The sequence below is a fragment of the Zonotrichia leucophrys genome, chromosome 20, assembly GCF_028769735.1.
Source record: "Zonotrichia leucophrys gambelii isolate GWCS_2022_RI chromosome 20, RI_Zleu_2.0, whole genome shotgun sequence".
NCBI lineage: Eukaryota > Metazoa > Chordata > Aves > Passeriformes > Passerellidae > Zonotrichia > Zonotrichia leucophrys.
In genome coordinates this window covers 110,775-123,387 of record NC_088189.1, presented here as the reverse complement: position 1 = coordinate 123,387, position 12,613 = coordinate 110,775, and the positions used below count along the sequence as shown (strand labels likewise).

Sequence of the window (12,613 nt, the reverse complement as noted above, 5' to 3'; positions counted from 1 at the left end):
AGAGTGGCGCAGGTTGCCCAGAGAAGCTGTGTCTGCCCAATCGCTGAAAGTATCAAGGCCAGGTTGGACAGGCCTTGGAGCAAACTGGGACAGAGGAACGTGTCCTCTGGGAGGAGGGACACTTTTTCCTCTGGCAGGAGATTGGAAGGAATGATCCTTAAGTCCTTTCCAGCCCAAAAAATTTTATGATTTGAGACATCACTGGGTCAGTAGTATCGTAGTTTTGATCTATGTTTTTTCGTATGCAGAAAACTTGCCACTACCTTATGGAAGATTGTAAACTCTAAAGGGAGGGCACTGATGCTAAAGCTCATATATAGGTTCAACTTTATTTTTAACATTTTAGAAATGAAAGTAAACTGTTCTTTAGCCAGGGGCAGCACATGTTTCTGTTTCAATGTCTTTTTTGTCTTGAACAAAGTAGAAAGAATTTGGATGGCTTTAATATCCCTGAAGCATTATATAAATAATCTCTACCCTTGATACCTGGTGGAAAAAAATGAAACTGATTTGTCATTAAAAACCAACTTTTTCAAAATTATAATAGTTTCTATTTTAAGAATGCACATTATATCTTTCAAAAGACTGCATATTACCAGTAATAAAGTTACCATAATACTATCAAAACTGCATATGTACTTGCTGATACATCTCTGTAGTCTCTAGAGGAAGTAACCTGCATACCCAAATGCACCAAATGACCTTACACAAAGGGAATCAAGAAATCTTCAAGGTCCTGGCAGATGATCAGTAAGAGAGATGCCAGTGACTGATAGATGAACATTTCTCATAAAGTAACTATCTCTGTTGAATCAATCCTGACCCTCAAGGGAAATCCACAAAACACCTTCAAAACATAAGCCTTAATATTAAAATTCATGACTCTGATAAAAGGTAAAAATGATAGACTTATTAGACATAAGTTTTAAAGATGTATTGTAATTTTCTTAGCCTCTTTTCTCATTTCTCCCACCTCAGTAACAAGTCTGTGTTTTTCAGCAGATGAGTTACTACCTTATTTTAAGGATCTGTCTCCTTTTTCTTTTTTAGCAGACCTTCCTCTATCAGAGATCTGAACTACTTTTCTTTCACATGGCTTGATTAAAACATTAGTTAAATTTAGAGCAGCTTAACTTTGAAGATAGCTGCTTCTGTTTCAGATCTGAAGTGCTTGATATGCCTGAGGCTGTGTCTGTTCATTCCCATCTGTAGCAGTTGATCTAATAACAGGTATCACATCCCACCATAAGCTTTGCCTCACTTGTGCTATTGAGGCAAGAGAAAAAGAAAATTACTTTCTGCATGTGCAAAATGCATGCAGTTGTGTAATTTTCTCTCCTAATATTTCTTGCTAATATCCATTTGAAGCCCAGCTTAGAATATATAAATATTTGGTCAGATCCATATGTATATATTTTTTTTTTTTATATAAAGTATTTGAGCTAGAGGGGGAGAGCTGCTGCAGAGTGGTAATTAAAAGACAATGAAAAGCAGAGTAAGTAGCTTTTCTTAGTAGTATTAGCTTTCCTAATAGAGGTAAAGTCCAGGTGCATCCAGTTGGACTTTGTGTCTACAGGATAGGTCTTTGTAAGTGAAAGTACTTCTGCTGTAGGTGCATCAAGTTCACCTAAACCCAAAGACTGCAAACAAATCCTTTCTATGGCAAAAAGTGCATAACATAGATTGTATACCTGTGCCAGTGTGTGAAATGTGCAGAGGCAGGACATGGAGGTGACCGTTCAGGGTGCTAGGAGTGGGCTGCTGGAGAGAAATGGAGCCAGTGCAGTCATGTGAGGAGACCCTTGGCTAATGGTGGATGCCCGGGGCACCTCAGGAAACACTGCAGGTTGTCGTGCTGAGGCCTGCTGTTCTAGCCATCCTCTTTATCAGTTGATTTTATGTTTTTCTGCTTTAATACATGCAAATCAGAGCATAGTTGTTTTTAGATAGATATGGAGTATTTTATCATTACATATTTTACTATTTTCTTAGGAAATGTTATTTACATAAGGGAGTGACTGTTGTCTTCCTTAGGAGAATTTTTAGTAAAAGTTAGTATGGTAGTATTTCACATTTTGCATCACATACCAAATTGTGCTGAGAGTGCAGCTAATCATCGATTAAAAAATGTGTTCAGTTGATGATTGACCCATTGCTCCATATCCATAAAACATCCAGATATTGGAAGAGGAGGCAGCCTGAGCACTGTAGTACCACCTGTTAAAAGCCAGCAAAAGAAAATAAGATCAGGATGCACAAAAGAAAAATATTAATTCTTTATAAAAAGGAAAAGTCTTTATTAAAATAAATTACTAAATTATTACTGACTACAGGCTGCTATTTTAAGGGTCACTTATAAATGGGGTAAATGCAGGCTACAGATCTTCTTTTTATGGGCTGTGTGACCAACAATAGTTCATTGAGTTAACATTCTTCATCCTTCAAATGCATCCTTGAGCATTATTTATAGTATTAATACTCAGGACACAGATAGTAATTTTATATGTGAGCTTCAGGATTCTGCCATTTTTTTCTTATGAATTTCTCTTTGGCATTGCAGGAAGGATTTGTTTTGGGTTTGTTGTTTGGATAGATGAACTACGACTTTTGTCAGTGCACTAGGGTGTTCTTTTTATTGCTGGTACAGCCTCCTCATCATCTTTGTTGCTTCAATATTTTGCTAAAAAGCTTGCATTCACTGTTACAAATTATGATCAAAATTAATTATATTAGTATTAAACTAGAATTAGATAATGTGTTGTGAACTCGTAGTTGTAACTAAATTCAGTGAACTATACTTAATCTTTATTTTCACGCAGAAGAGCGTAAGGCTTAACATTTGGAGCAGGCAAACTAGGTGATTTTTTTTTCCCCCCTTCTCCTTTGCTTTTCCTGGCAGGATTCCCCTTTTTCACTTTTTGTAGTACCTCAAAATGTATAAATCATTTTCCCCCATAATGTGACTGAACATTTATTGGAAGTGCAACGTGACTTTAAAGGGCAAATGTCAATCAATTGCCCTTAAAATCATTGAGCCGAAGTCTGTCATATAAAACACCTGTCGAGGGATCAAGGAGTAGAGCATGTTATGCTGTTTATGCCTTCCTAGTGGCATTTGGATTCGTTCTTGAAGCAATATTTACACATTTTATGCAACTGAAATATAGTTGTTTAAAGTAATAAAAAATAAAATTCTATAAACTCTGCCATAAGAGCTCTGACCAGTGTAATTACTATAACAGTGGACTTATTACTGTAATAATTTATACTGAGGAAAAGCAAGAGAGATCATGCTCGTGTTCTGTTGTTGGCTTTATATTTAGGTCTTTAAAGATGGCTCAAAGCATGTGTGTGCACATTAAGAAACATGAAAGCAGAGAGGAGAAATCTAAATGACTAATGGTGTGAGAGGTTTGCATATGATGAATTAATATAAAGCTAAAGAGTAGCAAGTCTGAAGAAAAGTTAGAAGGCATTGGCTAAGTATGTAAAAGTGTGAAACCCAACCCTATTTTTCTGTTTCATGTGAAATGAGGACAATATTCAAGCTCTGAAAGCACGATATATTTGGCAACTATGAAAAAGACACGCTTCACACAGCATGTTGCTTATCTTCTATTTTTGAGGTTTTTTAAAATGACTTTTGGACTCCTGACTGTCTTCTTGTTTCTCAGAAGTTGCTTCTCTGTGTCATTGACATGCTGCCCTTTCCTCGTGATAGTTCCCCTGAGTGCTTCTTGCACCCTGAAGTTTTAGCTTTTGTCTCAGGACTGATTAAAAGATAATGCTGTGGACCCCCCACTGTCTGCCAGGTGGATCAAAGTGGTTCCCCTTTACATGCAACTCCATGGTTTACTTAATAGTCTAGCCTGCACTGTTTCTGTGTTATACTACTTGAGAGGAAGGTGGACAGAGAACCTCCAGATTAAATTTTTGAAAGAATTTTTGTGGCGAACAACGTAGATGGATGTCTCATATTTCAAGAAATGACTGCATGTCTGTTTTCTCTTAGCTTTAATAGGTAAATCCTAGGATAATTTTAGAAAAATTATTTAGATAATAGGCAACATTTGTTATTTGAGGTACAGTAAAATAAATTCAAGCTGTTCAATGGCATGCTGCGAGAGAAACTGAAGTTTATCTGGTGTGTCAGTGAAAAGGCATGATCTTGCTTTTTTATATATCTTTTGATCTCTGATCAGCTATGGTGATCCATATATACCAATGGAATCCTTTGCCAGGTAGTGAATAAAATCACCTCCTTTATTTAAAAAGGAGATACTTGAAAGGTTTCTTCATCATTGCTTGAGTCAGTTTCCAGACCTTCTTGTTTTACCAGTAATTTCACATGATTTTATTGCCTTAGGCTTCAAATAAACCACAGTATTTTAAATACATCTGAATTCCGTGAGTTTTTGGCAATAGGAAAACTAGCTGAAATCACGAAACCACTTTAAGTTTGGATGCATAACAGTTGTTACCCATCCTGTTTTGTAACTGTGCCAGATCAAGTTCTTTTGAAATGCATGAGATGAAAATGCCATTCTCTTGAAGAGGAAGCACCTTCCACTTTGCAGGGCTGTTTCAGAGCAGGGGCTGTATTAGCCTCTTAATGCACTTGCATAACTCCCATTAACATTAATGGAAATTATGTGCACTCCCTGTGAGGTGAATGTACTCTTTCATTGAAATGAGAAATCTATTGTGTCAGATTTTCCAGTGACATGAAATAAAATTTAGATTCCTAGACTAATGTTACTAACACAATTCTTAGTATCTTTTGATGCTTGTAATTTATATTAATGAAGTTGTAGCTTTATATTAGGTCATGTGTTTATTAAAATGGAAAATCCCACTTGCAGTCCTCTAGAAATAGGGAGAGAGTAAATTTTCTTCTTCAGTGTGAACCACTGTATAGCAAACAGTATTTTCTTTGGCTTTGTAGTTACTGCTTGCAGTCCCTTTAGAGGTAGTTTATAGAGGTTGCATGTTGCAGGTAGCAAACTGTTGGTCTGTGGTTAGGGCAGAGGAATGCTGAGCTCCTTGCTCTGTTCCTGGCCTGAAAGGCTGTTTGACTCTGGGTGACTCAGCTGCCTTTAGACACTAATTTATGTCTAAAGTGTGCAGAATCAGGACATCCTCGCTCACATGTGTGTTGTAAAATCCTGTGAATTGTTTCATTGTGAGTTGAAAGTTGCTAGCTAAATGTTGAATGTTATCTCAGAAAGCAGTGAAAGAATTTTATCACAGTGTTAGTGAGATGTAGGTCCTGTTTTATGCACATCATGTGGGTCTATGAATAGTGTAACTCCCTGTTATGGAGTGGTTTATTTATTCCAATACAGTTGTGCTGTTGCAGCCCCTAGTGTGAACACTGTAGTACTGGCATACAGTGTTTCACCTCTATTGCTCATTCTTGTCCATACAGGAGCACATTTGTTAACTTAGAAGTGACATCCTTGTGTTTGGAGGAAGCGTGTGCCGTTTCAGTGTACAGTATCATACAGCAAGATGTTTAAACACCCCAAATTGTTTATTTAGGATCTGTCCATGCATAGCCAAGAACAGACCCAACAGTGAAAAATTGTTCAAGACTGTTAGCCTTCTCCAGTCCAGATGAGGTCACTGGGGGCAATGATTGCTTAAAAGCGAAAGTCCTAATAAATCATAGATTGGAGAGAATATTAGATGTAATAAGAAGTGTCAGGAAATTCTGGGATAATCTGTGCTGAATGTCTGACACTATCAGCATGGGAATGCCAGAAGAAAACGTTTCGTTCTTATGGTTTTTGTTTTTGTGGTGTTTTTTTTGTTAAGGTTTTCTTAATTACTAATGAATATCGGCCATTTAATTTCAACTGCACCAGTGGAACGGCGTCTGTGTTAGCATGACCTTTTAGAAGTCCTTAGGCTCACCCTCACAGGGGCAGGGTCCGGGGCAGAGGCAGGCCTTCAGCCCCTTTGGAGTCTTGTCACCTCCGCCCTCCGCCCCACAGCGCTGGGCGTGGGGGAGTAGCTGCTGCGTGGGACTGGCAGCACTCGGCAAGCGCTAGCGATAGGGGACGAGAAGAGCACAGACTATGAAGTGCAATTAAATTCCCCTTCCTCCGCCCGCCTTGGACTATCCCCTTCGGTTAGAAAGGCTTTGTGCACCAGGCGGGAGCTCAGCGTCGGCCCCTTCTCTTTGGAGCCTGGGACCTTCCCGGCTTCCCCGTGCGCGCCGGGGTGCGGGGCTGCGCCATCGTCTTCGCTGCGGTGCTGCCGCTAGACTTTGAACAAGCCTGGGGCTGGTGGGACAGGTTTCCTCCCTGCACGCCGCTGGGCATTGCGCAAACTCGGGAGGAGGATCCTCGAGGTAAATGAACTTTTTAAATGGGAAGGGGAGAAGAAGGGAGAGGAGGAAGAAGAGGCGGGGGCAGCAACCGCCCGAGCGCTTCCTCTAAACGCTTCTTTGGGAAACGGGATTCGGCTGCTGCCCAGCACGGCGGCCGGAGGATGCGCTTCCCCTCGCCACCGGGCCCCGGGCTCCGCGGGCGGGCGGTGGGTGCACCGGCCTTGGCCTGGCGCGGCTGAGCGCCGGTTCCGCGGGTAAGTGGGGAGTGCTAGTCCGGAGCCCCCGCCCCGCCTCGCGAGCTAGGGGCGGCCGTGCCGCTTGTGAGGCTGCTGGCTACAGAGCCAGGCTGCTGTCGCGGGGAAGCCGGGCGGCGAGTCTAAGGTGGTTGTGTTGGCATCGGGTGGGGCTGGAAGTTGAGCGAGGGGGCCCGAGGGGCGGGCGGGGACTGGAGGCGATGTCGTCCCACCGGCCTCCGCCAGCCGTGCTGGAAGCTTTGCGGAGCTCCCCCGCCCTGCTGCGGCCCTGCCGGCCCGGCCTGGCGGGTGGGCGCTCGCTGGCTGCCGCCGTGGGCTGCGACCGGCCGGGGGGTTGGTGCCGTCCCCTCCTCAGTGGGAGAGGGCCTGGGCGGCCGCAGGGGCGTCCGAGGGTGCGGGCTGAGGGAGCCGCGCCGAGGCTGTGCGGAAAACAGTTCCCCGAAAACAACTGGATACCATAGCGCTCAGCTTCACGTTTGGCACATCACCGGAGCGATCCGGACGGAGCGTGTATCTGAACGCCTCTGTGTGTTTGCAGCTGTATAAACACAGGGAGATCGCCCCCCCCAGTATACGGCTCCAAAAAAGTGTTTATTTGGTAGGATGTATTTGTGTAATGGTATCTAGTTTTGCCTACTTTATCTGTCTTGATGCACTTGCACTCATTCCCTTACAGTATTTTCAGAAGTATAAGTCTGTGGTTTTTACTGTACTTAATCCAAGTTAATATAATTATCATTAAAGTAAAACTACATCTATTATATAAAAATGTGTGATGATAATAGGTAAAATAGCAAAATGATTCTTTATTTCTTTCAAGTTGTTGTTGGGTGTTGCGTACGGTGCAGAAAAATGTGCTTATTATTCTGTATTTGGGGGATCCAAATAGCAATTTTACCTATCAGAGGACTAATTAATTCTTTGTGTGTCACTGGGAAACTCTCACAGTAATATTCAAGCAGTGGGCAGAAAGAAAGTAGATTCAGGTGCTTAGAACATTTCTTAAAATATCAAGTCCTAGGGAAATTTATAATTAATTTACAATTCTGTTTTATTTAAAATAAAGTTACAAAATATTAATGAGATTTTGTAATATGACCAAGCTTCTCTGTGATAAATATTTCATTTTTGTCTAGTGTTCACCAGCATAAGGCAAGCAAGTCAGAAGAATATGCCTTGATAGGAATTCAGTGACTGTAAATCAGCACAACTGTAATCTTCAAGAGTCACATTTAGCACTGGGGATTTGATTTTTGTATTTTCTCATAAATTTTTGACTGCCTGAGGGGAAAAAAAAAATCAGAAAGTAGAAAACTATAAGCAAACGCAGCATGTTGTTAGATTACAGCAGTAATGTTGGTACCAGTCTTCCCCTGGGAACCTTGTTAGATTGCAGACAAGATTCTTCCCAATCCACATATGAAAATGTGTTTATCTCTTACAAACACAATATAATGGTTTGAAGTGATGGCTGACAGCTTTAGTGAGGGAAAACCTAGCATAACCGAAGCCCGATGCAAAGGAGTAACTCCAGTTACAGCAGCGCAGCTGAATCCATTTAACTGGTAGAGTGGATTTGATTGGGTCAGTTGCTAGGTAATGTCTCCAGCGCCATGTATTTCAATGAATTTAAACGCTGGATGAATTACGCACCTAGGTCTGCTTAAATAATCCACCTGGTATTGGCTCAAGCCATATTGAGAGCAGGTGTGTGTTGCTTCTCTCCAGCCAGTTTTCCCTCAATGTGCAGTTCCACTGTGCGGATCACATGCAGTTACCTTGTTCTGTGGTGGCTGCTGGGCAAGTTGAACTTGTCATACCAATTCTGTATTTAGTGTTTTGTAGTATACTTATTTAAAAGGAAAACAAGCCAAAACAAATAAAACTCAAAGCCAGTTAATGCAAACATTACTAGAAGCAGTAATTTCTAGAAGCAGACTTGAAGTAGACATTTATTTGATACGGAGTTGCAGGAAGAGTCTGATGTTATTCTTGGTTATGTTGCAATAACTGAATTACCTGACTTCAGTGAAGTTGCACAGAGCTTATGCAGTAGACAGTTGTGCTGGGACTTGCATTAGGGAGCTTGGGAGCACCAGTCTATGCAAGCTACTGTCAGTTACTAATTTTGCACACATGGGGCCTCTCACATCTGTGCCAAGCAATACTAATCAATAGCGTGTTAAAAATACCACCTAGGATAGAACTGACATCAGTCATCCCTGTGCATTCTGCTGCTGTAAAACTGACGTTGTTTACTGAGGGCAGTGTTATAAAGAAGTCTTTCCTTGGTCTAAAAGCTACCTGGAAACAGCCCTTTGCTGACTTCTTTTATAAATGGAATGTGGATGTCCGGCTTTATCTCTTCAACATTTATAATGTATGTTAGTGCAACATTTTGTGTTGCCATGAAGGAGAAAGTAAGAGGACCAGAATTCCCCAAAAGCAGCCTTCTAAGAAGTTTGCTTGGCTTAAGAAAACTCAGCTAGATTCCCCATCTGAAAAAGATTTCATAAATTTCTGATAGCACTTTCCTAAATATAAAACATGAGTGACTAGATTTTTCAAGTTCATATGTGTAATCTAGAAGAAAATAAGAGGCATACCTAATTCCAATGAGAACCACTACAGATTAAGCATCTTTAATACTGGAGGATGGCTTGCAGAGGCACAGAGAGCAGTGGACTGTCTGTACCACTCAGATCAAAATTGCATTTTGGAGAGGGTGCTATATTAAAAGTGCTATATTAAAAGATTGGGGTATTGCTGTGGAACTGTTCTGGCTTTATCTGTAAATTGCAGATTAACCCTTTTGACAGGAATTGGAAAAGAACTGTTAATAGAAACTTTTTTGTGTTTCTTCCTGGAAGTTCACCAGAGACTAGGAGTTAAAAAAACCAATCTGTGTTTGGCCAGTGGCAATCCACGAGAGACACTCTTGTGTTGCTATTCTGATAACTACTTAAAGATAGCTTTTGGATTGTACTGTGTATATGCTGTTAAGTTGGGGCATGTATGTCTTGTGAAACATACTTTAAGAAATAGGTTATTTTCTAAAATTGCTTTGATTTTCTTACCTACTTATTGGTATGACTTTTGCACATAATTACACACTTCGAGTTGATTTCCAGGAGTTCTTACCCTGATAACAATGGAACATAACACATCACAATAGTTGAAAAATATTCATTGTGGGGGAGTGACGTAACAGGTTTGGTAGAAGATGCCTGTTGTATCTGACATTAAATTCTCTCTTCCACTCACAGTATTTTTCAGAGATTTCTAATTCTTTTAACCACAAATATATGAGTGTAGATAAAATAGCTGCAGGAGAGCAGTTTATGTGCGTCCTCAAATGTCTTAAGTATTTAATAGATAGCTGAGCAGCTCTCTGAGCTGGGGACAGTTTCTCTTTTTAGTTATGCAGTGTGTGAGGGGCAATAAAGTGTGAGGAAATGACTAGCTAAGGGGAGAGAGGCAATGAGGTCGGGAGGTTACTTCCATGTATTTGTTTTAAAGATGAGAAAAACGTAAGAAAGACTGTTAAATGCATAACACTGTTGTGAAGGTAGTTCTGACCAGATATAGCAAGAATGGGCAGCCTTCCAAATGCTACAAGAAAAGTTAGCAAATGCTTTTATTTTGAGAAGCTGTTGGCTAGTGAAGAAAACCCACGTGAACTTTCAGACCTTCAGAAAAATGTTTGTGTGTGATGAAAACATCTATAGCGTTAGTTTATTTTTTCAACACAAGTACATATGTGGTAGTTTCTGAAGAGCAGAACACATTTCTCTACCTCGTCCCTCAAAAAGCTCATGTCTGAGAGTATGTCCTGTTAAGCAGACTTTCTTTCTACACTCCCCAGTTGAAACAGATACAGGTTTCTTTCTCAAGCTGCTTTTGTCTATTCTGGACAGCAGCAACACATTGACATAATTCTTCCCAGTTATACTGCTGCAGATGGAATTCTTAGTACAAGGAATGAAAATTGATTTGACTTCTCAGTGTTTCTTTTGCTATAGCCTGGCATATTTCGTAGCAGCAGCAGATACTAAGGCTGCGTCTGTTAAATTTGAAAGCTCCTTCCCTGCCCATTGGAACAAGTATGGGGATATGTAAATAAATTTTTAGTTTCTAGGAAAAAAGGTAACTTCCCCTACCGGTGAAACTGACTGGACAGACTGTTAAGGAAGGAGGATTTTTCATTTCCTCCAGACCCTATCAGTGTGCAAATTTGGAAAGTGTTCTTAATAAATATTCCATATTACTATAGCAATATATCTGTTGACTTATGTGAAAATTCAATTTACGTGACCATAGAAACTGATTATAATTTTTCAGACCAGTGGTTTTGCTAATGCATGAAAACTTTGATTAAGAAAGTTTATCTCAAAGAGCAATTGCTGACAGAGAGGAAGTAATGATGTGGCTATGAAATAATCTGCTGGAGTAAAAGTGTTTTCTGTAGGGGTAGAATAGCCACATGTTTCTTAGGGTAAAACACATTGTGCTATGTTCTTTCTGCACTGACGTTTCTGGGCTTTACAAAAATCAGAGAATCTCTCTTGCGTAATTTTAAATTGATTTTTCCTTCTTGTACAAAAGATCATTGACACCAGTCCAGAAAAAGACAGGGAGCAAGTACGGAATTCATAAAAAACTGACTCATTGATTGCTGGATCTGATGAAATAATTAGTACTTGATATTTTCAGTATGTTTTCATGTTGTTATTTTGACTTCTGAAGGCAAGAGAAGATCCCTTTATATCAAAAGATGCCTGAGCAAAGCTGTGATTTCAAAGATTTTCAGCATGCTAATTCATTCCTTGTAATCTTCTTGTAGGAATTACTAAGAATTTTTCATTGCATCATTAACAGGGGTAGTGCCAGTTAGATGTGCTCTGTTTTGCAATCAAGTCAATGTTTGGAGCATAGGCTCTGTTTTGCATTCCAGACATAGGCAGTGCAAGTCACTTTGTTGTATCCATTCCCGAACATTAGCAGTAATGGGCCTTCAAATGTGTTCATTATTAATAATGGTATTTTTAAAAAGTGTATGATCTTGGAAGCCAACAGAAATGCTAAAGGGATCTTGCACTAGCATCAAAGCTGTAGTAGACTTCAAACAATATCATAACATAATTCCAGGATCAGGGCAGCTTTGCTCTTTAATGGAATTTGTAAGATAAGTCAGTATATAACAAATCCTCTGCCTGAGTGTTCTCTGACTTTGCAAATATGTTGTTAGCTCAGTAAATTTTACTACAGTCCTGTTTGAGAATTATGGTAGATATGGGTTTTTTTTCTCTTCAACATCTGTATTTTTGATGTAAATGGATGTATGTCATCTGTAAACGATCACTAAGGAAGAAGGAGGATGATTGCTATTTATATGTATGACAGCAAAAGATTTTGAAACCCTGCTAAATCCTTGAGCTTGCTGCCAGATCTGAGCTTGGAACGAAATTTCGTTGCCTACGTTGATAACAGCTTATGAATTAAATTTTTCAAGTTTCTGCTGCTAGCTGGCACTAGAGAAATAAGTGTTTGCTTTGGGAGTTTGGTTAGTTTTTTCTTAGGAGTTAAGATTATTTCAAGTACATTGGTTTTTACTTCTTTAGAAAGAACCTGGCTGTTCCTTGATGGGTGCAGAGGGGTGAAAATATAGATAAATACTTATTTCCCTCTCCCTTATAGGAGACCTGCAAAGAAAAAGAAATAGAAGCCGTTAAGCTACCTTGTTCAGAGAGAACATTAAATCAGCACAACATGGCACAGCATAGTATTGTCCTTGGATTATTCATGATGACTGTTTTATCACTGTTGGATGGAAGTTCAACTTTCCTGTTAAATCAACGTCTGAAGGGAAGATTTCAAAGAGACCGTAGAAACATCCGCCCAAACATCATCCTTGTTCTTACTGATGATCAGGATGTAGAACTTGGTAAGAGACCAGTATAAAGAGAATTTTGGCCAATGAGTATGACATTGCTTTTTCTTGAAGCTAGATCCTTGCATTCGAAAT

General features: G+C 40.0%; 1 protein-coding gene across 7 annotated transcripts in view; it reads left to right on the top strand.

Annotated features, from left to right (window-relative positions):
- SULF2 (sulfatase 2) overlaps positions 1-12,613 on the top strand; it is an 85,300-nt gene that overhangs the window by 26,343 nt on the left and 46,344 nt on the right. For 2 of the 7 annotated variants that reach the window (XM_064730264.1, XM_064730267.1), the window contains exon 2: positions 12,286-12,532. The exons of 2 other annotated variants lie outside the window; for them this stretch is intronic. In XM_064730264.1, the coding sequence (XP_064586334.1) occupies positions 12,358-12,532 (175 nt within the window). In that variant the 5' untranslated portion in view covers positions 12,286-12,357. Of the gene's footprint in view, positions 1-6,092; positions 6,356-6,465; positions 6,589-12,285; positions 12,533-12,613 lie in introns of those variants that run through there. 3 more of the 7 variants (XM_064730265.1, XM_064730266.1, XM_064730270.1) reach the window with 3 other exon arrangements.